This window comes from Colius striatus, chromosome 4 (genome assembly GCF_028858725.1).
Source record: "Colius striatus isolate bColStr4 chromosome 4, bColStr4.1.hap1, whole genome shotgun sequence".
NCBI lineage: Eukaryota > Metazoa > Chordata > Aves > Coliiformes > Coliidae > Colius > Colius striatus.
The window spans coordinates 6,117,539-6,143,902 of NC_084762.1; the positions used below are offsets into that span (position 1 = coordinate 6,117,539).

At 42.1% G+C, this 26,364-nt stretch overlaps 1 protein-coding gene across 3 annotated transcripts in view; it reads right to left on the minus strand.

The window, feature by feature from the left end:
- The window catches only part of JARID2 (jumonji and AT-rich interaction domain containing 2), a 209,921-nt gene that overhangs the window by 66,560 nt on the left and 116,997 nt on the right, over nucleotides 1-26,364 (minus strand). Inside the window, exon 4 of one of the 3 annotated variants that reach the window (XM_061994455.1) lies at nucleotides 24,362-24,503. The exons of the other annotated variants lie outside the window; for them this stretch is intronic. Within the exon in view, the coding sequence (XP_061850439.1) occupies nucleotides 24,362-24,503 (142 nt within the window). The remainder of the gene's footprint in view (nucleotides 1-24,361; nucleotides 24,504-26,364) is intronic. 3 annotated transcript variants of the gene reach the window in all.

Below are 26,364 nucleotides of genomic sequence, written 5' to 3' on the forward strand. Positions count from 1 at the left end.
AACTGCACATTAGTACCTACCAAGGAGAACTCCATACTACCACCTTCTGTGCTGGAAGGAGGATGTAATTTCCAGTTCACCTGCATGGCCTCCAACTACTGGCAAAGGACAGGGAGGTCCTGTTGCCTGGACTCCCTGCAGGTGGAAGAGCAAAGCAACTCTCCTGCTTTTCTGATACCCAGTAAAGCCATCATGGGGAAGGCTGGGGGTCAAAATAATAGTCTCCTCTTTCACTTCACTCTCTCTGCAACACCATCCTTCTCTCTGCATTGGACTACACATAACAGGGACCTTGTTACCTACCACAGACTTTTTTTCTCAAAAGCCTTGTAGGCCCTAAAAAAGTATTTCCCACCCTATGGAAGAAAACCAACAGAATGTTAAAACCTGCCCATTTTCATAAAACGTGAGCATTTCTCCCCTATTTAATTACTCACAAGTCAAAGTTACTTTTAGCACAACACACTGTGCAGCATCAATATTCTTCCAATATGATTTCCAGCGTCCTCAGGCATCTGACAGATATATGCAAAACCTGTTTGCTTCCCAGTTCCCAACCAGGAGCCATTAAACAAAACCAGCACAGCTCAGAGCTTCCCATTTCAATCCGAAACCTCCGTTCCTGATAAATTCAGTGCTGTAGTTCATTCTGTATTCTTTCTTAAAACAGTTGCAGACTCAGATACAATGGTGAAAGATATGCCAAATAATACAAAACATAGCAGCAGCTCGCTCCCTAGTCATCTGACCAACTGCTACAACTCAAGTGGATGCAAGATCAAAGCCACGCGACTGAAGGAAAGCTCTCGCTTTGAGCAGCCTTTTCTCTGCAATTGTGGGCTTTTCTTTTTTTACAAGAATGGTATTTTACAAAAATGTGCATATCTCAACTATTACAATCTCTCACCTCTGCTCTAAAAGGAACTTGCACTAGCCAGAAAGCCAGAAATGTCAGAAGTAACAGCGGATGGATCATTTTAGCCATCATCTGAATGGCTGAAAAACTTCCTGTTCAATTAAGTCCTCCATTAATCCCTACCATTTGAAGAAAATTTTCCATCTGCTGGCAGGAAGTGATAAAAGTCACACAGTCAGTAGGCTGGTGAGCATTTTAACCTCTTGCAGAGGTTGCAGTCTGCAATTTAACCACACCTGAAACCAGATATCCACACTTCCCACGGAGCCGGCCTTTCGAAGGCTCCTCTGCCATCTGGCTATTACCAAGGACTCAACATTTCTCTTGTAAAACTACAATGTTTAGATGCATAGTGAGGAGGTAAAAAAGACACAAGACATCCTGTATCTGCAGCACAGATTTTCTTCCGATAAGCAGCAAAGTGACCACTTTTGCATTAAACGCCCATCAATCACAATCACCATCTTGCCAAAAGGGATTACAGAACAGAAACACACAAATGAGCTATTAGGGGGGAATTTAAATCAGTAGATTCTATTGTGTTGAACCCATACTATCCCTATATCAATCTGAAGATCAAAGGCAAACTTTACTGGGTGCTATCTCTACTTTTTGGTCTCTTTTCCTACATCATCATAATTTTTTGCATGAAGTTTCTCTTGAAAGCAAATTGTGACCCTCTCCAGGAGTCAATCAGCCCACTCTTGCAAGCAGATGCAGTCAATTGTCCCCATAACTCTGTCCATGCCTTCTTTCAGGCCATGCCACATCCTGATACCAGTCAGACTGTCCTGAAAAGGAAAGGAGCCGTTCACCTCACACCTCTTCTTTGAGGGATGCTAAATCCTTTGAGAGGGGGCTGGATGGCCTGCCAGAGCATGCTGCCTTTCTCTTCCCTCAATGCCTTATAAAGTAGTTGGGAACTAATGATATGGATGGAAACTATGGTAACAGTTCCTGTGTGACCACAATCTATACCCTTCCCTGCAGACTCTCTTTACCTGAAATAGTAAGTATTCAATACTCTCCTGCTTCCTGCTGCATGTGTTGGAGCTCTCTGCCCTGGGAGACTCTAGTAAAAAGATTCAGTGCATCTCAACCTCATCTGGTACCAAGTAATCATAGTGAAAACACACATGAACTGTGTGTACATACCATAGATGTGTCCAGGAAGCGAGAAAAAAAACAGTCCCTCTGAGATGACTCTGTTCACAAAAGGGTGAGATTAATCAGTGCTTCATCTTCCCTAACACTCTCCTTTGCTTTTACTCTTAGACTGTGGTGGTACGTGGAGCAGCAGCATGCCCCACATTGGGTGCTACAACTCAGGCAAACTAAGAGCTTGCTAATGGTTAAAGGAGAAAGCCATGATCCTTCTAGCCCTGCATGCAGTTGTGGGCTCAGACCAAGAAGGGATGGGAATGCACTGTCCAGGTGAGAGTAGAGCAAAGGGAGTGGGACCATACTTTCTAGAGCATTAAACCACTACACTGGCTCACCTGCATCTTCACAGCCTAAATGAAAGGCCTCAGTTTGGTTTAAACTGACCTCAGTGAGGACTGCTGCAGAAAAAGAAGTATGGTGTATGTTCTTCTCTCCATCTCCAGCCACACATTCCTGCTTATGCCAGCACTAGAACTCCTGAGATCCCATCATTAGCTGGCTAAGAAAGTCAGTCTAGCTGAAAATTAACTTACAGGTTCATTTTTCTCTTTGTTGGGTTGGGTTTCATGAGATTCAAGTGCTAGTGTTGGCACAAAAGAGGCATCGAGAACTCATGGGAGGGAAGAACGAGGCTGCCTTTTCCAGTAGCAGCTTGCATTAAGATCACCCTAAGCTGAGAAACACGAGTTACTGAGCTGTGAAATGTTAACAGAAAATGTGCCAGGCAGCAAGGCGTGTGCAGTCCCCTTTACTGTCAGCCCTTCTGCAACAAGGTGCCTAATCTCCATGAACACTTTGCAGCAAGGAAGACAAATTTGGGTGTTTGGGTTTTTAAATTGATAACCTTAAGCTTTTCTCTTGTTTTTTCCCTTAAAAGTAATGAAAGGGTCTGCTTTCCTGTACTTCTGCCCCCATAAGCAGATCACCTGTTACTCTTCCCTCTACCTTCATAAGCAAAGCCTGAGCTTAAAAATGTTTCAAATAGGAAGGATGAGTGAAGCACCTTGCTCAGCAGTGGGCTCCTCTGGAAGTGTCTCTGAAGGATGCCTGCCCTGCTCTGCCACTGCTAGCTGCGTCCCACCAGCATCTCCTGCCAGAGCCCAGCCTGAGAGGACAGCTGACAAGTCACACTAGTCTAAACACACTGATACTTCATTTGAGACGAGACCATGGTGAGCCACTTTAACCTACAATTATCCTGCTTTGTGAGAGGTAGAGGGATGCCTTCCTCTTCCCACATGGCTTTACAGGCTCAGCCTGGCACTTAAGTACATCCTGCTGTTACATGTACATACACACACACTACACCTCTGACACCACCTCAAACATGAACTGTGACAACACGCCTCAAATGTAGAATCATTTTGAATAATTTTGGTTGGAAAGACCTTTAAGACTATCAAGTCCAACCATTAAGCTCACACTGCCAAGCACACACTAGACCATGTCCCTCAGCACCTCATCTATGTAACTTAAACACTCTCAGGGATGGGGACTCCACCATCTCCCTGGGCAGCCTGGGACAGTGTCTGACAACACTCTCAGGGAAAAAGTTCTTCCTAATCCCCAATCTAAATCTCCCCCTGCTGCAACTTGAGGCCATTTCCCCTTGTCCTGACACTTGTTACTTGGGAGAAGGGACAGATCCCCACCTCGCCACAACTCCCTTTCAGGTCGTTGTAGAGAGCAAGGTCTCCCCTCAGCCTCCTCCAGGCTGAACATCCCCCAGTTCCCTCAGCTGCTCCCCATCAGACTTGTGATCTCCAGACCCTTCCCCAGCTCTGGTGCCCATCTCTGGACAAGCTCCAGAACCTCAGTGTCTTTCTTGTAGTGAAGGGCTCAAAACTGAAAACAGTATTTGAGGTTCAGCCTCATCAGTGCTAAGTACAGGAAGACAACCATTTCCCTGGTCCTGCTGGTCACACTATTGCCAATACAAGCCAGGATGTGATAGCCTCAGTACACACTTTGCCCCTCACTGCACCTTAACAGTTTTATTTACAACCTGATCCTCTGTAATAGACCATATACTTAAGCTTAAACTTCACACATCAGCATTTCTTAGAGTCTCCTTGCAAGAGAGGAACTCACTGGATGTGTTCATCTCTCAAATCCCACTGGAGTCAAAACTGCCTCTGCCACAACCACACTGTCCCTGTGGCTCCAGCTCTAGGAGGCAGGAGGCCTCTCAGCAAAGAAACCCAACCTCACTATTGCAAATCTGTCCAAAAAGGTCCAAAACTCTGCGGTGCTTCCTGATGTCACCTCTCCTTCACAGCAGCACTGAGCCAACGCTCAGCCACTGACTTACTGCCAGTCCTTAGGCAAATCACTATTCTGTCCCTTTCCTAGGCTCAAATTAGATGTTGATCAAAGGAGGGAAGGCAGGAGGATTAAAATCCTATGAAAATCAGTGAGTATGTGCACCCATGTCTGTTTGGATCAGCTGAGGACCTGAGGCTGGTTTGCCACATGGCCATGCAATAGGTTGTGGCATACAGCTCCCACACAGGAGCAGCAAGAAATTGCCAATTACTTCAGCTGGGACCAGTGGTGAGCAATGTTTCCTGAACTCTCAGCACCAGTTCACTGAGCTCTCTAGAGCCTGAAAGGCGGTGGGTGAAAATGCCATGTGAAACCCTGCTGAAGGAGGAAAGGAGTGAAACTGGAAGGAGCACTCGAGCAATAAGAGAAAGCAGGCAATAAGGCCAGGAGAAATAAAAGAAGTAAAACATTGCAAGGGAGAGCAAAGAGCCCTGAAAATAAAATGGAAGCGCTGAAAGAATCAGAAGGCTGAGAACAGCAACGTGGCTCACAACAACATGACTCGTTAGAAAACTGCAGAAATCCAAGGTATGCACCCCTTTTCCTACTCACCAACCACTGAGCCACAGGTAAACAAATACATGGAGGATTTCATAAAACCCCTGAGCATATTCTCTGTTTAAAATGATATTAATTATAGGCTCAGTAGTTAGGGGGACTGTTCAAAATAACAAACAAATGCAACCACAAAGGGTTGTTTTAAGCGAGTGCCCTTAGTGCTAAAGGAACTCTTTAATAGCTTGAAGGTGAGAATTAAGTCAACAAAGTCAACAAATAAAATAAATGCATCTTTTATCACACCATTACCAAGGGAGGAAAATGCCAAAAGGCAGAAATAGAGATGCTTCTCCTGAGGCCTTGCTGGCAACACAAGATTGCCCCAATTTAATTAAATAAGTTTTGTTAAATCAGTTCAAATCCACGTGGACTGTTATGGGTTAAGAGTAGGTTAAACCAGTGCCTTGTTGACAGATAAATCAAAAAGACAGCCTGTCCATACAGCCTCTTGTGCCAGTTTAGCTTCATTAATTTAAATGCTACATCTTAAGTTAAATTAACATAATCCATCTAAAATTCTCAGCAAAGAACCGCCGCTAAGGCTTGAATGATTTTGGATCAGTAAATCCAAAAGTCACTGCTAAAGCTGTCCTAGATTTCAGCCCACCTACTCCACCACGACCTGCTGTCTTCTGAGATGCTTTTCTGCCACAGACAGAAACAGATTTTATCTTTCAAAGAAATTTAAGGTACAGTTTCATCCGTTAATATTCAAATTCTATCCTTCAGCTTAAGTACTGACTCCAGCTTCACATTTTTAACCTATGTGGGCAATATTAAGACCACCCCAGATGGAGGCATCCCTGGTCACATACAGGGTTCAAAACCTAGATATGACTTTTGCTGAATGTGCTCATTTGTATTTTTGTGCATTCACCAAGACTCTCCCTATCCATGAAGGACTCCTCACAGCCAGGCAGCTTTGAAAGTGTCCAGTTCATCCATGCATCACTGTTACATAAGTCTGCAAGACCAGAAGCTACACTAGAAATAACTGGGTCGCTAACAATATTCCTCTTCACAGCCATTGTGTGACCTCAGCCAGCCCAACTCGACTGATACAGTTGACAAAGCTCTAAGTTGACTACAGTTAAACTCCATAGGTAAGTTTTACTTTATTCATTGTCTCATCCATGGATACACAACACATGCACACATGTATGTTATCTGCAACAAAAAAAGCAGTGATTGGAGACAAAGATCGGGAATATGAAAGGCACATTTTTAGATTACTATAATAAGCTTTGCAGAAGGTACTTCATATTTAATGAGATAATAAACCATCATAACTAACTGCATTTTACACACTGCTCCCCATCCCTGAGGGGAAATAAAAACTTTAGATACAAACAAAACCCAAAGCTCAACACTCCTCCAGTAAGGAACCCATCCTACCAAGATCAGTGAACCAGACACCACTGATGCCTGCAAAACGTGCCTCTGAGGAAACAGAGAGTTGAAGCCTGTTTCCAGTTCTAACCCTTTAAAAGCAGGTTTTCTAAATCTAAATGAAACCAACAGAGTGCCATCACCCTCAAAGTGCAGATGCAAAGCAAAGCAGCTGTTGTTGCTCACATCTCCCAGCATTACAAGTGTCAAATTAAAGACTACTCAGCTTCACCAAGCAGTTCCTTAAGAAGGATTTAGCAGCCAATGATTATATATAATCATTTCCCTGAAGAAAGGAGGTTTTCAAAGCAAAAGCCAGTAAGGGAAAAAAAAGAAAAAACCCAAAACACAAAGGCAGTGAGTTATGCCTTCTTCAATAAACCAAGAGAAGCAGAGAAGGACATCTGCGTGTCAGTCCCCACCACTGCGGCCATGAGGTTCCCTGGGTCATAGAGGACAAGCAACAAGTCAGGCTAGCTCTTACTCTACACCCCCTCTCAGCAGATAGCAGAGACTTTACCAAAAGTATTTCTTGGTAACATTTTGTCACTTCCCATGCCATTTAGTGAAGGAAAATCGTACACAAGGCACAGTCTTTACACCAGCTATAGCTGACCCTGAACATCAGTGTCCCTGATCTAGACAGCTGCAATAGAAAGTGAGACATGTCAAAAGCTAGGGTTCATCGTTACTTCAATTAATTGTTTGAATGCTACTGTAAACCAAAGTGCTACACTCTCCTCTTCCTAAGTTTGTCAGGCTTCTAGCCAAGAAACACAAAGAACCACAGCAGCTTCATTTACAAAGTCTCAGAAACAACTCGGGGAGGTTGCCGGAGGAATATCGGTCTATAAATACTTTGCAAGTAGCAGTATGAAGAAGAAAACCAAATTAATCAGCTTCATCACACAGTAGGGTAACAGCAGCTACAGGGAAAATGTGGGTTAAACCCAAGTCTCCCAGTGCTGAGAGCAACTCAGTGCAGAAGCTGTGATACTGAAGCGAATCTGCTCATAAAGCAGAGGACGTTCATGACCTGGGGAAACAAGAGTCATTTCTGTGGCAGGTGGTGGGATGCAGTAGAGAGCAGGGAGCCTTCAGGAGAAGCACTGAGGGTTTCCAGTCTGTGAAATGCTATTCCAGAGCAGTGCAGATGGCCTGTAACTGTGATCAACAGGGACTTTAGATGGCTAATCAGCTATTCACAAAAGAAACAGCTATGGCTTTTCATATCACCTCCAAGAAAAGAGCAGATATTCACTTATTTCTTATGAGAAATATAAACCTGCAAGAAAAATAAGGATAAACAAAGGGAAAAAAAGACCCCACTAAAACCCTTCAAAATCTGCAGCTTTCACAATAGGAACTGCAGCAATTCTGCCTAACACATGGCATGGGAGGGCTCAGAGATGCCACTAGTCAGAGGCTGGTTGCTGCAGATACCAGTAAGCAGTTTGTTTTCATCAATAACACAAGACGCCTGTGGCATCATCATTTTCACTATGTTCATTGTTTGCCAGAAAACACAACTGTCTTGTCTTTTATTAGCTGACATTTCTGAAGGTTGCTTGCCTTAATTTTTCTCTCCCTAGTATGAATGAATATATTTACAAATAATACAAATAACATAGTTGATGGAGAAAAAGCAAAGCTCCCACTGTGGGGTGTTCATTGTGTGAGGCTGGCACGTTTAAAGCGATGCTAAATGTATTATGGTTCATGTATCATTAAGTGATGCCCAATTCTACCCTGAAAACGCCCGAGTTGCTAATGCAGCACCCCTAGCAGAGGGGTGATCCCCAGCAGACACAGCCAAGCACTGTGCTGCATTATATAATAACATTTTCCAGAGGACTGAGCAGAGAGCTGCTGTGATGCACAGGGAGCCTACAAGCTGTCACTGTGCACTCGGCAGTGTCTTCTGTGCAGCAGAATTGAGTAACTCGTGGGTGTATTAAAGGAAGAATAAGTGACATTCAAGCAACATCCATGTTTTGAAATGTAGACAGTGCCTAGCATCGCTGCATAGCCTAATTAAATCCACACAAGCTCAAAGCAACACCCATCCATAGGTAAATGAGTCCCATATGTGCACCTCAGCACCTTTGCCTACCTATTGAGCTGGTAGAGTGCAGCTCTGCACTGCAACACCCTCCTTCTTGCATCAGTTAAATGCCACTGATACATGGGGAGAAAAAAAAGACAAAAAGCCATCTCATCCCATCCCATCCCACTGAAGAACTCTCAAGGGCTTGTCAGCTGATGGGGTGTGCTGCTGGCATTGATTATTGCCAGTGCTCAGGCCATACTTTGTCTTTTATCCACGCCCGCAATGTACCTGAAAATCTTCATAATTTCTCCCTCTGATATTCAATCTGGAAAATAACCACTATGACACAATGCTTTGGAGCTTTTAATTTCTACAGTCATTAAAGTAATTAAGGAACTGAGACTGACATTAGGTTTTTTTTGTGGGGGTTTTTCACGTCCTCGTTAAAAGGTTCCATGGCCGACATGACTCAGAAATTTAGAGCTCATTATACAGAGCCACCTAAATTAGTATTCTGTTCATGGGCTTAATAGGTATTTAAGCAATGTAAGAGACAGGTTTTGTTTTGTTCTTTTTTAATTGATAGAATAAACTGTATTCAAATGCTCAGAAAGTCTCACTTGTCTGCAAAGCAGAGAGAGCTGAATGAGGCGAGCACAAACAATCCTAGGATCCTTTGTTGCCAATGAGGCAAATGAGAGCAGTGGGTTTCCTCCTCCATCTCCAGGCCCTTCGTAATTAAAGACAGCAGCTTACCTAATGTTCAGGAAATGCCGTAAACATTTGTTTTCATTAAGGCTCATATTGGGGAACTACGCAGATTCTGTTGAAAACCTAGCAGAAAACCACTTCAGTAGAAAAGGCTGGGATAGTCCAAAGAAACGGCAGAGTAAGGAACAAACAAGGACAAAAACAAAGCAGAGAAGTCAACAACTAATTCCCATGTTCTGAGCTGTCTAATGATCGCCAAAGTAGTACAGAGAAGAACACAGAAAATGGATTTCTGTCTTAAAGACTTAAAGGGTTTGGTGCTTTTCATATAAAATTACAGCATACCCCAGGAGCAAAACATTCCTCATACTATGCCAAACACAAGAACCTGAGTGAAAAAAAGCAAGAGAGACTCTGCTACCCTTATTAATTATTATTATTGGTAGGGCAGGGAAGGAGAATCAAGAAAGGCAAGAGAGAACTTTCTTCTTCCTACATTTTATTTGGGACCATGAGTAACACTGCCCTTCAACACATGCCCTCAATGTCCTGCCTTCTTAATATCTAAAGTAAACACTATAGTATTGAAGAGGCAAGCAGGGAAGCAAATCTCTGCATAGGCACTACCCTTGCACTACTACTTACTGGTTAGAAAAAGTCTGTTTTCTTCTGGATGCACATTGCTAGAAAGTTCTTCATAATTCACTCCCCCAGAAAAGGAAGCCTGATTCAACAAGGTATTTTATTTTGTAATAGAAAAAAAAAAGGATTCCTGGCTGTGTCTGTGTGTGGCCTCCAGCCTCCACTTAAAGAAGTTCTCGTCAGTTTGCTTTCCCAGTTGGGAATGACACGTTCTAAAAGACAGGTCTCTGTCAGGGAGAAGAGTGTTGGTAGAAAACACCCTCAGAGGACAGAAGAGATCAGAACAAGCAGACAGCATCAGCATCAGGAAGTCTGCCCAGATACTGAAATATTGTCTGTCCTCATGTCAAACCCTACTTCAGTCCAAAGAGCCTTTAAAAGCCTTACACGAAGATATGGTATACGAGGTTTAAATTAGCACTTCCTCTTAGAAGATGGAATAACAACAACTTCTAACACATTCCCTTTTAACTTGGGCTTTTTCATGTTAAAAATTAGAAATAATGATGTGACAGAACTGCATTTCCAACATCAGAGCTCTGTCTTGAGAAAAGGATCTTTCTCTCCAAGAGCTGAGAAGAAAGAATAAACTGCAGCAGGCTTAGACCCTGTCTTTCTCACCCAATCTGGCCCAGGAACTTCCTTCCTCCGTGGCAAGCGGATGGAGTATTTCAGCAGTGACCTGTCAGTGCTTTGTAGAAACCGGGAAATTAGCATACAGCTGCATCCCCAGGCTGGCAGAAGGCTTTGAACAGCACAGAAAAACCTGATAGAGAAGTAAATCAATCTGAAGCCTTGAACTGAAGACAGTATATAACACCAAAGAATGAGAAACACACACGCAACATACACATCAAACAGCTAAAGCCCTTACACTTCCTGAAACTGGATAGTTCCAGAGTAGGGGGTAGGGAACCAGTGCTCAAGAAGATACAATTGAGAAGTTGAAAATATTGAGCATAATTTAGAGTAAATTTCCTTATTGGGAAGTTTCTATAATTGAAGTCTGAGGAACACAGCATGGTTTAGGAAACACGGGGTACTTTTGTAATCTGAGCTGTTTTTATTGAATTGTCCAGTAACACCAAATAAAAATGTAAAGGAGTGATGATTCTGTTTTTACTATGAATGGCACACACTCTTTGGATTCCCACTGAATTAGTAACCCTGCACTTAAGTTACAGCTTCAGAGCAAACCATGCAATGTAAGACCTTCAACACCAATACATACTCGTCCCCAAAGGCTTTGACAAACAACCCTGTGGGTGAAGAGATTGTCTTTCTCCATCACTAAAATAATAAAGTACCCAGGCAAGTATGAGACCCAGTTTGGCAGCCATACATTCAGTAAACTACTTCTCAGAGTTCATGCTGACCAACTTCAATAGAGGCAGCAACCCGACATGAGCCAGGTAAGAGCCTAGGGAAATACAAGGCATCGGTTTGGGAGGGATCATTCTGTGGTGTAAAACTCCAGCATACGCATAATAACGTAACTGAGGGGGGAAATAAACAAGACTCTTCAGTGAAGAACCTGGAAAAACAAAAGGATATTAGGCAGGGCTACTCCAAGTGCTGCCAAAACCACGAGCACTTAATTTACTGCATTTTTCAGCCTGCAGACATCTGACCCACTGAAATCAATAACAAATAAGAACTGTCTTTCAGTGGATCCAGGAGTTAACTCTTGTTATTTAAAATGGATTCGAATGCAGTTGTGCTGATAAAGCACTCTCAAAACCCTCCTTCAGGGAGATAATTTCTTTTGTGTTTATTTATGGGTATCTAAATATCAGAACAAGGAAGTGGAAACAAATACATAAGTCCAAAAATAACAAATGTATACAGATAAAACAGATATAAATAAGGGAATTTATTTTTAACTCTTCCAGACAATAAATAACTATTTCTTCTATCCCTTGAAACTGCCATTTTTTTTAAAAGGAAGAGACATAAAGCAACTGACGTGCAAGACCACACAGTATAGCGAGAATTTGTACCAGTGTGTCCCCTACCCTGTACCTACAGTGCTAGGCTGCTAGGAGATACTGTGGGTTTACTGCATGGAGAAGAACAAATGGTTGAATTTAAGTTCTAGCAGGGTGCTGCAACTGCAAGCTTTAAGGAAGAAAACCCTTTTTTTTCATGTGTTCTTTTTCTGAATGAGTCCATTTTATTCTCCTGATAAGAACAGCGTGGCCTTTACCCAAATGCTGTCTCCCCTGTATTTTCCATTTCTCATCTGATTCACCTTTAAAATTTACTTTGCATTCCATCTGGAAACTGGAAGCAATTAGAAACTCTTAAACTGGTATTGCATGTAGCACATGTATCAAGAGTAAATTTAACGACGAGATTCCTACGTAACAGAAACGAAACAGAACTGATAAAAACCAAACCCTGACTGCATGGTAACATTTGCCTGGGTATGACTCAATAGTGCCAATCTAATTTTTATGTAATGAGAAGATTTCATAAGCCTAGGCAGACATAAAAGCAAGGTTCTCAGAAATTGTGCCACACCTGGTTTGTCTTTTTCTATTACAAATCAACCAGGTAGGATGAACTAGATTTCAAGAAAAATCAATAGTGGTCAATTTTTATAGCATAAGACAAACACTCAAAGTCCAAACACACCAAGATACTGCAATTAGCAGGCCAGCTTGGTTTCAAGCTTCTGAACTAAGAGTCAGGATGGCTGAAAGATCTCAATCCCTGTTAAGAAAACTTCATGATTTTCAATGTGCAGGTGTAAAGAAGACGACACTAAAAATAGAAGTAATCAAGAAAGTCCCAGCTGCTCACTTTCACAGCAAACTAGATGTATGCAAAAGAAAAATATGAGACTCCCTTCTAAAAAAAGGAGTTGATTAAAATTTTAGAGTGATTTATTTTTAAATACACATTTTGCTTGACAACTTGCGGAACAAATTGTCACAGAGCCAGGAATAATCTAAGGCATAATAAAAGAGCATAGAAAACAAAAAGCAAAGGGTTTCAGGGTCTCTCCCTCACCTCACTAGGAAAGAGGAACAATGAAAAGAGGCCTTTGCTTGCTTAGAATAAATCCAAGAACAATGTTATCCTGGCGGGCTAAACTGACCAGGGCAGCCTGACACCACCCGGATGCGGTTGATGCTCCTTCTCTTCATCTTTTTCCCTACGGCCATCTCTGCTGGATTCACTGAGCTGCCCAGGGAATTCATCCCTGAGACCAGTCCTAGCAGAAAACCATCTTTTCCTAGGTGGCAAGCTGTGCCAGAGACGGCATAAAAGGGGTCAAGGAAAGCACACTCCTCCTTATGTAATCCCCTGGCTGCAGGGCAGGCCATTAGGCTGTAATTTCAACCCAATGCTCTCAACAGGAAGCAAAATGATCTGCATTATCTGACCAACAGCCCAAAGCAGGGTATTTCTACAGTTGTAAAACAGAGGCACTTCTCAGAAGGCTCCTGATTGTGGAAAGCCACAGATGAAAGTGTTCAGAGGGCCAAAGGAAAACAGTGCAACATCACAACTCAATCACCTACGGCAAGACCTCCCTCAAGAAAGAAGGAAACCCAGTGAAGATGCAGGTACTGTAAGCAGAAAGTGTTGACCAGCAGTGCAGCTATATCAGCTTTCTGGGTGTGATATCCCCTCAGCCAGGTAGTTGTGGTAGAACTTTTCGTTTGGAGACCACATTTCAAATCTCTGAGTCATTCAACAAACCACTGCCATCGAGTAAAACAATGCTTCCCCAAGACAAGGAGCTCAGAAACACAACAGCACACGTGCAAAGGAAATATCTTATATGTTGCAGAACAGCTGAATACCCAAACATCCATGTTTCTCTGTTAAAGCTGGAATATGTAAAGCTGTATAAAAGAGCTATCAAAGTTATGATGAGGTGCAAAGAAAAGTTTCTCAGACTTAAAAGGCTAATGATGTGTTGCCTCAAGTTTTCACTTGTTCATCAGAGAAATTTTAACTTACACCAGAATATGTTTATATTGAATTCCAAAAGCTGACACTTAAAATAAATACATTCTAAAAGCTATCCTAGACACTCAGTGTACATACACATACGTTACCAGTTAATTCATTTTGCAGAATCATGACTCCTGTGAACTGTGAAGAAAGATCAACTTGGATAATAGCTCCAGGAGTGACTCTTTTAACTAGGGATCTCCTCACTCACTCATACCCCAAAATTTCATTCATATAAGCAAGTATCTACAGGATTTAATGAAAGTGAAAGTGTTACAGGCAAATGACATGTTGCAATAAAAAAAAAGACACTAGAAATGACATCAGTAGAAATTCTGCTTACTTTATTGAAAAGATAAATAACAGCTGCAGGAGCTCCAGGAAAAGAGAAGAGCGAGGGAGGAGAAGAGGAAGAGTGGACAATCATCTCCATAGTAACTACTACTATGAAACTCAGGGGAGAACTTGTCTGAAAGCTGAAGGAAGGATGCTACCAGTGGAAACAGACTGTAATACAACTGGAGAAATAAAAAACTTGCAGATAATTTGCCACACGGTCAATGATCCCTTAAGGTTGAGTTTATTTAGTCAGAGTCAAGAATGAATACCAAGAGGAAAAGCAAAGAAGGAAAAGCATGAAATGAAAACATGATAATGACATGGCCATTACTGTAGCAATTATTTCACAACAAACATAGCATTAAAAAAGTAAAACTACAAATGTTAGGAAGGTTAAGAAGGAAGAAAAAATAATTAGCTTCCCCCACAAAATCCTGCATCACTGGATGCAGCAATGGAAAAAATTAAAAGCATTATGCCAGCCTAAGTTAGGCCACATACACAGAATACACGTTGTGGTTTAAACCCAGCTGGCAACAATCAAAACACAAAGCTGCTTGCTCACTGCTTCCCACCTTGGCAGGATTGGAAGGAGAATCAGGAGGAAAAAAGTAAAACCTTGTGAGTTAAGTAATAGAAGAAACAGCCATAACAACAGTGAAGGAATACAGAAAGCGAATGCTGCCCAGGGTAACTGCTCGAGGGCAGAGCCATGGCAGGGAGCCAACAGCCAAGCCATGGACCTCCTGCCTGCTTCTGAACACCAACAACCCCATCCCAGCCAGACCCAGGGCAGCCTGAGTTTTTTTTGATCAGCACAAACAAGAGACCTGAGAAGATTCCAGAGAAGATATTTGCAGTAAAAATGACCCATGCTTCTCAAATTCAGTTCAAATCTAGAAAACTCATACACTCCCTAGCTTCAATGCCAGTGATGAGGACTGCTCTGTTTCTGACCACTGCTCACATCACCCTACACCTCTGATCCATCTAGAAGTCTTAAGAGTCACTCCCTACTTGGGATAACATCTGCTTTGATCTGCCCCACGCCAACAACACTGGGACTGTGGTCAGTTTGGGTGAATCAGCTTGCATTGCCATTTACAAGGAACATGCCAAGAATATATTTCTGCTACTCACACATCATCCAGATTAGCCACAGGAATAAACACAGAATAAGGTTTCCTACAGTTTAGGGTATGCCAAACCAGCATGCAGTGTAAATACAAACTTCAGATACTTATTAAAAAAAGTACCAAAAAGCTCCAAATACACTTCAACTTTGAAATACTGGAATGGTGTTCTGTTTGATTTTTTAAATGTTATTATGTTTGCAAAGCACATAGGACACCACTATTACAATCCAACTCAGAGCTGGAGAGCAGAATGCTCAGATGATGGGAATTACAGCAGAAATGATGTTGTGTGCAAACAGCCTCCAGTAAATCTCCACTAAATGCCCATTTAAAAGAAACTACAGGCTTCCAGCACCGGTTTGCTTAAACATTAGTTGAAACATAAACTAGGTCTTTACAGTGCTTAGCAGCAAGATCTTCAGAGATCTTCTCTGGAGACTGGAGAAGTTATAGTAATGTTTTTTACTAAATTATGTCCAGCCTACCAGAACAAAATGAAAGCATTCTTCTGGTAAATCAGCCTTACATAGAATTATTACTGAATTATTTGGATTGGAAAGGACCTTAAAGATCATCCAGTTCCAACCCTCCTACCATGGGCAAAGACACCTTCCAAAATTCTGAATATTAGACTGAATTAAAACACCAGGAGTCCACTATTACTACAAAGTAGAAAACACAAAGAATCTTCAGACTGTCTTCTATTTTTTGTTTCCTAATCATTCAGAAGACCACTAAAAGCAGCCTTCCTTCATAAAACTGTCCCTAAGTTGAGTCGCAGCTATTCACTGCCAAGTATTAAAATATTTTACACCTTTATTTCAGGAACAGGTTTCTGGTTTTCCATTCTTGGCCTTTTATTCTTGCTACAATTCTTTTTATCTGTTGACATCTTCTTAAGCTTTACATTATAATTTCATGCTCGAAACGGAATCTGTTTCATTTATTTCTGAAATCTCATACATATTTGATGGTGCTGAATGTTTTCTCACTAAGTAATCTCTCATTACAGAATCTCAGAATCCTAAGGGGTGGAAGGGACCTGGAAAGCTCATCCAGTGCAACCCCCCTGCCAGAGCAGGAGCACCTAGAGCAGGTCACACAGGAACTCATCCAGCTGGGTTTGGAATGTCTCCAGAGAAGGAGACTCCACAGCCCATCTGGGCAGCCCCTTCCAGTGCTCCCTCACCCCAACAGGGAACAAGTTTTCCTTGTGTTTCTTTGGAACCTGTTATGTTCCAGCTTGTACCCACTGCCCCTTGTCCCATCATTGGACTTCATTGAGAACAGTCTGGCTCCATCCTCCTGAAACTCACCTTTTACATATTTGTAAACATTAGTGAGGTCACCTCTAAGTCTCCTCTAAGCTAAAAATCCCCAGCTCCCTCAGCCTTTCTTCCATCTGAAGGGAGATGATGCACTCCATCATCTTTACAGCCTTAACCACTGCAAATCCCAGCATGGATAATTTCTAGGAATCAAAATTTTAAAACTGTGGCACTGTCATCATGTTCAGAATACAATTATATCCCTTTTTTTCCCTTCTTTTGATTTTAAATTCATTTGGGTAGAATTATGAATGAAGGAATAAGTGGAAAGACACACACTTGTAATACATGTGCATGTGTGGGTTGTGGGGGTTTTTCCCCCTCCCATTCATGCTGCAGGATCATGGAAATTGATTCATGGGGTGTAGACAAAGCTGTAAATCTCATGGGCCTCAATGTTTGTTTGGTAAGGACACAACATTTTACCTGCAAGGCTAACACGATCCAAAGCAAAAAACAGACATATTTCAAGTTCCTTATGTTGCCACTATTTAGGATGATGTAGCCTGGCTTTGGACAGCCAGAAACAGCCAAGGGCACAGCAACAAGCCCACCTCTGCTGACATGACAAAACCCCTGGGAAGATCCACGACGTGTAACATTTTGTCTGAAGCTGCATGGGGCTTTGGGAAGAGAAAAACACTCACTGGCTGTCCAGACACAGTCCTTGATGGAAAATGGTTTTAACACCAAACTGTCTTTTTGAAATGCTAAGTAAATTGTCCATAAATGCCTTACTCTCCAGGCAGAAGAGTAACAGAAAGATAATTTTCAGGGAACAAAGTCAAGAAGGTTCTAAACAGGATCAAATCATACATGTGGCTCCTCTCCCCCAAATCGCAGCCTGGGCACTGGGCTGAACCACCAGTCAGTACTGAACTGTAATATCAAGGTAAAGAAAAGGCCAAGCAACAGCACTGAGGCACATGGGAAACGATAGGAAAAAACCCAGATGCAGCAAAGAGTTATGTTAACCCAAACATCAGGTTAGAGTTTTATGTAGAATGTTTTGTATGTACCAAAAAACTTCACATCAATTCACAAACTGACTTGAAAAAAGTTCTCTCAGTATAAAACTGGTTATCTCTTACAACAGTTCAGAGCACCCTCTTCTTGATATTTAAATACTCAGCATCTGGCCTATCATACACACGGGTGAAACATAAATGAAGTGAATGACAGTAGGGATGGGTTATCAAGCAGCTGAAAGAGCATCTGCCATACACAGAACCACAGCAACAGCTGCACCCATCTGCTCTGGCTTTGGAAACTTCCCTGATACCTCAGGGGACAAGCTCAAGCTTAGGAAGACCTCCTCCTGCAACTCTTCTGAAGAGAAGATGGCAGGTAAGGATAAGTGAGTTTGAACTGGACATTGCTCAACACTTCTACAGCTGCTACGAATCATATCTTCATAGTTATTCAGTCATTACCCAGACAAGGTATTTACATAGCTGTCTACTCCCAAAATTGAAGTGTTCCCAGAGAGAAGAATCTATGTCAACAACTCCTGTTAGTTACTTATGAAAATACTGAAAAGACATTAATTACCTGATGTTTTTTTCCTTTTCAAACTACACTGACTGATCTCCTTGATTTGCATTATAAAGCAGGTAATCTTTTTACTATTCCCCTGCAAATCCACTCCAATGCACTATTACACTGTTTTGTTTATAAAGCTTGGTATTTAAGTATAGATGTGCTGCAGTAAAAATATTTTCCACTCATATCAGAATTATTATACATAATTTTTCCTGCTATTTTGGTTTTATTAGGGATTAATGTAGTTCTTCACAAACAACCAACTAGTGTAGATTTGCATAGTCTACTGAAATTAGAACAAACCACTAGAAGCACCTGGTTGATAAGGGGGATTATATCATATCAGGGAACAGCTGAAGACAAACACATTCTATAGTGTTTGAATTAGTGAGAAGCATATTTGCTAGGAAGCTCCTGGACAAACACTTTGCTGTTACAAGCAGTCTTTCACTTTCACGCCTGAGTCATAATACACTGCTCTCTCCATCACCTACAATACCAAGCAGAAATCCCTCACAAGCTTACATATGCGAGAATGGGATTGACCTTGGTTTACTAGTGCTAGAGATTGATCATTACTAACTACACAAAGAATTCTGGGGAAACAATAAAATCAAAAGAAGAAACCAACCCCAATTCCCCTCTATCTTTTGACAGCTCTGCTGCAAGAAAGCTTTTTGCAGCCCAAATTGAAAAGGATCAGTCACTAAAAGAAACCACTTAAATCAGCAGCTTGCCTACTCTAGACTGGCTTTGTTTTTTGGTGCTGAAGGTACAATATGGCTCTATCAGCTGTGCAGCCACCAGCCAAAGGAGACCAATGTATTCACTTACCCCTCCGTTCACCACATACTCCCACCTTTTCATTTGACAAACCTTGATGTTCATTTTGTCCCACAGTGAGCCAGTTCAGGCAGTTAAATCATAGAATCATAGAATGGTAGGGTTGGAAGGGATCATCTAAGTTCAACCCCCCTGCAGAAGCAGGTTCACCTCGATCAGGTCACATAGGAACATGTCCAGGTAGGTCTTGAAGACCTCCGAGGAAGGAGACTCCACAACGCCTCTAAAAATAATGATTAGAATAAAAGACCAAAAAAATGGAGCCAGCACAAGGTGAGGGGCAGGATTCCATGGATTGGCCTTGCTGTAGCACACAACCACACTTTGGATTGCCACGTGATGGGACTGTTAGGAGAAAGCTGTTGTATTAATTAAAGGCCTCAGAGGATTCCTAATAAGCAATTTCTGGCCAAGGTAGCTGTGGCAGCTTAGAACACTACTGCTCCCCAGTGAGTTGTCTCTTTCTCCTGCAGCCAGCAACGTTCCTTGCAGCAAAACTGGACAAAGCATCCTCTCCTAGGAGCTGAGCACACCCTTGGTCCAGAGGGGTACATCCACATGCTCTCCTGCTCCTGCAAGGGGTGGGGGGAATGTCTTCAACCCTATTCTTGTAAACTAAACAAACCTTTTTGTCCCACTGAATGGAGAAAATATTCAAACATAACATTTTAATTGGGTTTTATTTAAAATTTAATGACTATTAAAATAGTCAACTTCCTCCCACTTCTCACAGCCTTCTATTAACAGAACTTCATGATAAAAGATAAAGGCATTCTGCATTTGGCAGTTCCCTGGGTGCATTTCTGGGATGAGGATCATGTAAATAAGTAGCCACCTGACTAGTAACAGGAAGGAAGCAATAGCCTCCTGTCACTAAAGATTAACATACTGTCACACTGAGTTTGTTCTGCTCATGTCTCTTCTTGAGTAAGGTGAGCAACTGTTGCTATAAAACATACAGCTGTCCCTGCATGCTGTTATTGATTGCCAGTGGTTCTAGTCTTAAGAGCTGCCCATAAAAATGTACGAGCATCCAGCACAGTGACCAAACACCTTTGGCTCATTACTTATTGACCTCCTCAAGTGAGGATCATGGCTGGAAATTGGAGATTCATAACAAGAACATGCAGCTATGCTGAAGTTACCCTTCTTCAGCAATCACCTTTTCCGTGAGTTTTGAAAAGGCACAATTCTTTACTCAGTGAAGACCATGCAATCTGATAGTTTTATCAAGCCTGTACACCAACACTTGTTCATCCCTCCAAAACCACTGAACAAACTAGCAACTGCTCTCACTTCCAAGGTAATCAAGACAACAACCCTTCACACAACAGATTCAGTGTAACATTTGAATGCTTAGGTTTTGACAAAGAATAATGCTGATACCTCTTTCCTGGCTGAAAGTAGTATTTACTACTCAGGATTAATCCCCTGCTTCCCCTACAACTGGACATCAGTGATATACAGAACTTGGATCAAAGCAAGTATCTTCTGTCCTTTGGAATGCAACTCATAGAAATCTAAGTATTCTGAAGTCTTGAGCTACCACTGCCACTGACAATCCTCCCCAAACCCCCATTTGTTCTGGAAGTAGGGCTTATGGCTTTTGGACTGATCTGGAGACTTTGCTGAGGCAAAACTGTACAAAAGTACTTCTTTTACTCCTTACCACCATCAAGCTATGACTGATGAAACCTGCAGTATCACAAAAGGCAGGTTGCATACTTTTAGTACAGTTTCATGATTTCTGTTGCAATCTAAACCACTGCACTTAAAAAGAAATGGAGATGGGATTTTTCCCATTGGCTGCAAACCCAGCAGGGAGGGAAGCTGCCTCCAGCCCCCAGAGAGCAAAAGTGTTACATTACTGACAAAGTACCCACAGATTTAGTTGGAGTCATTTGAAGCCTAACAGTGCCAAGCCAAGGCATTCAAAAGCCTGGTCCATCAAACAAAGTATCTAAGTGAGCTTCTGAACAAATTCTGCAGCATTGTGTTAAACTAGCATACTTTCACCAGAAGCACACTCTTTCTTCCCATCACAATGCTCTCTTTATGGCACTTCAATCAACCTATGATACTAGGAAAAGAGCTGAAACTGGAGAAGAAGGGGGAAAAAAGATGTGATAAACCTGAAGCAGTGTTTCCCTGGGGGTTCTGCTGCTGTGGTACACAGCTTGGCATGTATGTGTGAAATTAACTTGGCAGTAATCTCTTCACTGGTCAAGAGGCAGGCTGGTAGCGATTTACCTCTCCCACAGACACTTGTCAACACCAACATACCTACAGCTAAGTCCTTTGACCAGTAACGCACTGGGAGCATCCACTGCCTAGTTTTGAGCCCTAAGGAAATCTACACCAAAGATGACCTGCATGGTGAGACCACAAGGCAAGGATACCAGCTAACAAATTCACTCAGCTTGCTATGAGAGTTGGAAATCGCTTTTCATCCCAGGCTCTCATACAAATGATCTCTGAAACTGGAAGAGTTTGGATCAACTACAAAAACACACTAAAAACACACATGTGCTGCAGACATGCGTGAATCCATCTCCCTAGTCCATTTAGATCATGTGATCTACTCTAGCAGGGGGGGAAATTCTGCCAGATCAGTTCACTGAATTTACTGACCTGAAGGCCAGAAGACTGCCAGACAAAACAGCCAGGAAGAAGAAACTAGGACAAGATTGTCTCCATAGCACAAGTCTGCCATTGCATTGAAGGACTGCAAGGTCAAACCAGAGCTTTAAACTACAAAACAAACTGGAGTCCCTTACAACAGCCTCCTATGCTTATTTGCACAGTGTTTCCATCACTGGTGTGAAATACAAGTGACCTATTCCTCTAGAAGAGGATAGGTTCAAGAAAACAAACATTCCAAAAGAAACATTCCTGCCCTAAACAAAACAAACCACTCCACCAAAACCCCACAAGCCATAAAAACCTGAATAGTAACTTAGAACGCACAGTTCAAGCACCACAGGCAACTTGGTACTCAAAACCCGCTGTATTATACAGAGCAACTTCCAAACATGTACATTTCACTAAGTGCACCAATCCCTAAAATAATTTCACAGCTGTGCCCCGTAGTATCTCAAGAAGAGAAATACTTGTTTTGTGGAGAGGAAAAAATCTGCATGAAGCATATGCTAAAGCTACAGTGTACAAACGTGTATTTCAGTACAATACTGTCATTAATTGCACACACACTTGAACAGACAATTGGAAGGTTTTGGTTTTGAGGACACCCAGAGGGAAGACAAGGGCACAATTTCTCAAAACTCGATGAGCTGAGGTAAGGAACCCATAGAACCTATTTCAGTCCCATCCTCTTTCCTCATCCTCCTGCAGAGCTTTTGTCCACCCAATATTCCTGATACAACTCTGTGGGGAACCAAGATGACTTGCATTGAGGAAACATTATCCATTACCAACAAAACCTAAAAGGAAACAAGACATCATCAAAACACTTCATGTGCTCAGTACAGCTTAACAGTAGCCTCTGTCTGCAAAGAGGAAGCTGGGGGAGAAAAAAAGGAGGTAAAAGTCTGTTTTGGGTGTCAATGGAAATAAACCAGGAACGTTCTCCTTCACAGCAACTGCAGTAATACTATCTCAACTGTTCACATTGCACAGAGAACTGAAGCAATGCTTTGCCTTCCACAAAAGCCAGAAAACTCTTTTTAGCTTGGCTTCTGTTTCTGAGAGGGTTTTGTTTTTAACCTGAGAAGTACCAAAGGCATTGAGTTCCATATTATCAGACCTGAGCCATCCCACAGCTTGTCAGGTGTTTGAATTCACACGGCCAAAAACCAGAAAATGTTCCTTAGGAAAGAAAAGTCACCCATAACACTCAAAAGCAGTTTTTTGGGATGAGTGATACAGCAATGCCACTCATTTCTGAAGCTGGACTGTGCAGGGCACAAGAAGCCTGGACAGCATAAGAGACAAGTGCTCCTGCTCTTGCTAATCCCAAGAGAGGAAGGGGATGCCTCCGCAGTTTCACTGGCAGCTGCTCCTGCAGCCACGCTGTGAACAAGAGATGAAAGCTTAAACAGGTTAAAAATAAAAAACCCTGGCCAAAAAGCCTCAATCTGCCTTCCTCTTGCTATTCTTTTTAATCCTAACCAGCTCCTTAAATCTACTCATGGTGTGACCCTGCAAGCGGTTATGTCAGCACAGCTGAGGAACAAGGGGTCAAAGCAAGTGCAGAGGGCAGCAGAAATTCCTTAAGATAACACGCAAGCAAGAGCAGCAACACCACGAAATGATGACCACTGTCTGCCAGGGTCACACCTACAGTGGATGTTGCCTACATTTCTATGCTGAAATCACTTCCGAGCCTCTGTTGTATCTCCTAAAGCCAAAAATAAACACACAAATACTTTTCCCCTGCTCAGCAGCAGAATGCAATAAGCCTTACAAAACTTCTGCCAGTGTGGAAGATAGAATTAAATTGATTCTGATCCACAGAAGGAGCTAAGCAGGAATATTAACCAGACTGAGTTTGTTGCTTGGTGGCTAGAAAAAGTTGTGGGGACCCAGGAACAGGGAAGTGTCCATGAATGCACCACTATCCTCACCCCAAAGGGCTTTTCAGGGGAATCATGAGGTCGCACAGAAAGTGAGAATACTTCTTTGAAGAACAACTTTATGGTTCATTTGGCTTGGGGCTAGGATGTGAGGAGTGTGAAGGGAGAAGGCTGAGAAAGTATTTTCCACTTCTCTCTTTTAAATGGTATTTTTCATACAGTCTGTTTTGGTTCTTACTTCATACAGAGGACAACTCCCAGCCTCCAGAATTCTCAGCATATTTTGTTTAATAGATTGGCTCTAGTCCTACAATTTTAACCCACATTTTGCACATTCAGGATAGGAACTCATAAGAGTTCAACAAGGACCACGTAACCGACTTCTAGGAAAAGAAGGCAGCTTGCTACAGCAGTACCTCAAGCAGTCCTTTGCAATCGATACCCACCACGCTGCCTTACAATACTGTTTCTCAGAAGCATCCATTTTTTGAGAGGTTTTTTAAGCTTCACATGGTTTTATTCAGAGAAAATTAAAAATAACAACAGTAACACTAACTACTTTTCCTTGAAATTACACACACACATATACACATATTGATACATCCCTGAGAGGCCAAAGCTGGGGCAGAAGGAGGGAGGGCAGGAGGGGAGAGAGTCTTAAAGCATTTCATTTAGCAATCACCTACTGCAAAAGAAAGCTGCTTTTCCATGCTTTCCAAAACAACAAGAACCATCTACACCAACAGACAAAGCAAAATTCACTATATTCTCACGATTATTAGAGGGACTCCACATTGGAAACTGTTTATGGCAGGGCAGTACATGCAACCACACCCTAGCAATAATACAATCACAACCTTTCAGCACAAAAGGGACAAAGCAGAAAGACTATACTTCAATCATGATGCACTACTGACCTTTTCCTCGAAGGCCCTTCTTCAAAATCTGAAGAACTAACATCGTTGCTCGTTGAGGACACTTGCGACGCATCGTCCTTCTCATTCTCCAGCTGTTCTGATCCCGGTCCTAATCCTTTAGATTGGCCATTACTGAGAAGTCCTGCAAACGTGACAAAGTGGTACAAGGATGTTCAAAACCTGCATTAACAGCGCAAAATGGATTTTGATCAAGATGCATGCATGACACTACTAATAGAAAGCTGCCGCCCAAAGCAATCGGCTTGCAAAGACATATATTGAGAACACTGATTTTGCACAGAAATACTCCAGTAAAAGCCTCATAGTGTGTTTCTGATTTGCTCAACTCTAAGGCCCTAGTCCCAAATAACCACCCTATGGGTGTTTGCAATAGTATTTATAATCTTGTTACATCCCTCATTTGAAAAGGGATACAGCTTAGTCAGACATCCTTATTTTACAGAATTCCTGCTGACTGGCAGAGATGAGTGTCTTTTGCATTTATCTGTAGATCAATATAAAATTAAGCTGCCATTTGGTGCAATTTGCCATCTTGCTCTTCTAGCTACTACAATTTATGATCTTTTTTTAACAAAATAAAACCACCAAACCAACAACATCCTAAATCCCAAAGTGGTGAACAGTAAACATCTGTTTCTCAACTCTGATTCTTAAATCCAAGTGTCGCTCACCTACAGAAGCTCCAGATTGTCAGCTAAGAGACACAGGGCAGGGGAAATGTTTTGTCACAGCTGCCTTTTCCCTTTTGTTGGCTTTTCTCTTGTGGAGGAATAACACACTAAGGAGAGTCACATAGATGGAACACAGCATTGGGGCCTGCACAAGCATCAAGTTTAACAAAGTTTGTATATTCAATTGAAGTAGCTATAATGTGATGACTCTTGCAACAGCAGACAGACAGTGAAACTGCTCATACTTGAAGAATTAAAATAGTAACATATTCTTCAGTAGGCTTTGGGATGAGAGGGAGGAAAATTACTAACAATTTTATCTGCTCAGTATTTACTCTGTGTTTTAAGAGCTTATTACCAGGGGAGCTATAATTTTATCTAGGAGAATGCTTTCCCATCTCTCCATCAAAATACCTTTGCAAATGGCATAAGCAAGCTTTGTTCCACAGCTTTATTTCCTCAGAGAAATGCTGATAGGACTTCCCCTCCCTCAGCTGTTTCAGTCCCCTTTTCTATAATTGCACCTTAGAAATGTAAATAAGGAGGGGGCTGACCTCTTTCTTCCAAGATGAGCCAGGCAGGGAGACTGGTAAGAGTACTAAACCAAAAATGCTTGCGAATACCATCAGTTCACAACTTTCCACCAGTGCTGCATCAGTGCTGCAGCATTTCAGATCTCTGTTCTCACGAAAAAAACCGTTCAGCACCACCCGTGTGCTTATTGCATAACTGAGCATTCAACTAAGCTCAGCTTCAAAGAGACACCCAAGCACAACCAGAGCAAGAGCAAGGCACCTCCTCCAGCACATTGCTTGCTCTGAGCACTGGTGCCTCAACCACAGCCACAGCCCAATGCTCCTTTCCCCAAAGCTGCTTATTCACTGCTCGCTTGGGCACAGTGACTGCATGCCATATGTTGCCAGTAGGCTCCCAACCCTTCTATACTTCTAATTCCTATCTAATGGCTCAGATTGCCCATTTTTTAAACAACCTTATCCAAAGTCTGCATCACAGCACCACATCATATCTCTCTTTTCCTCTTCCACTCAAAGTTTGCTCTTATTCATTCTGAACTACATCAAATTTCTCTCTCTTGACTTTGTGCCCACAAAGCAAATGTTGAAGCTAAGCATCAGTTCTTGCATTAGAATGTCTCTTCCAGCCAGCCTAAGACTAGCAGGGAGAAGTTAAACAATCCAACTTATATTTTCACTCCTCTTTTTACTACATTCCTTCCCATACTTCCTTTCAACTAAAGAGATCTCAAACTGTGGCCCAACAAATAATACAGATTTCAGTATCAACAAACAC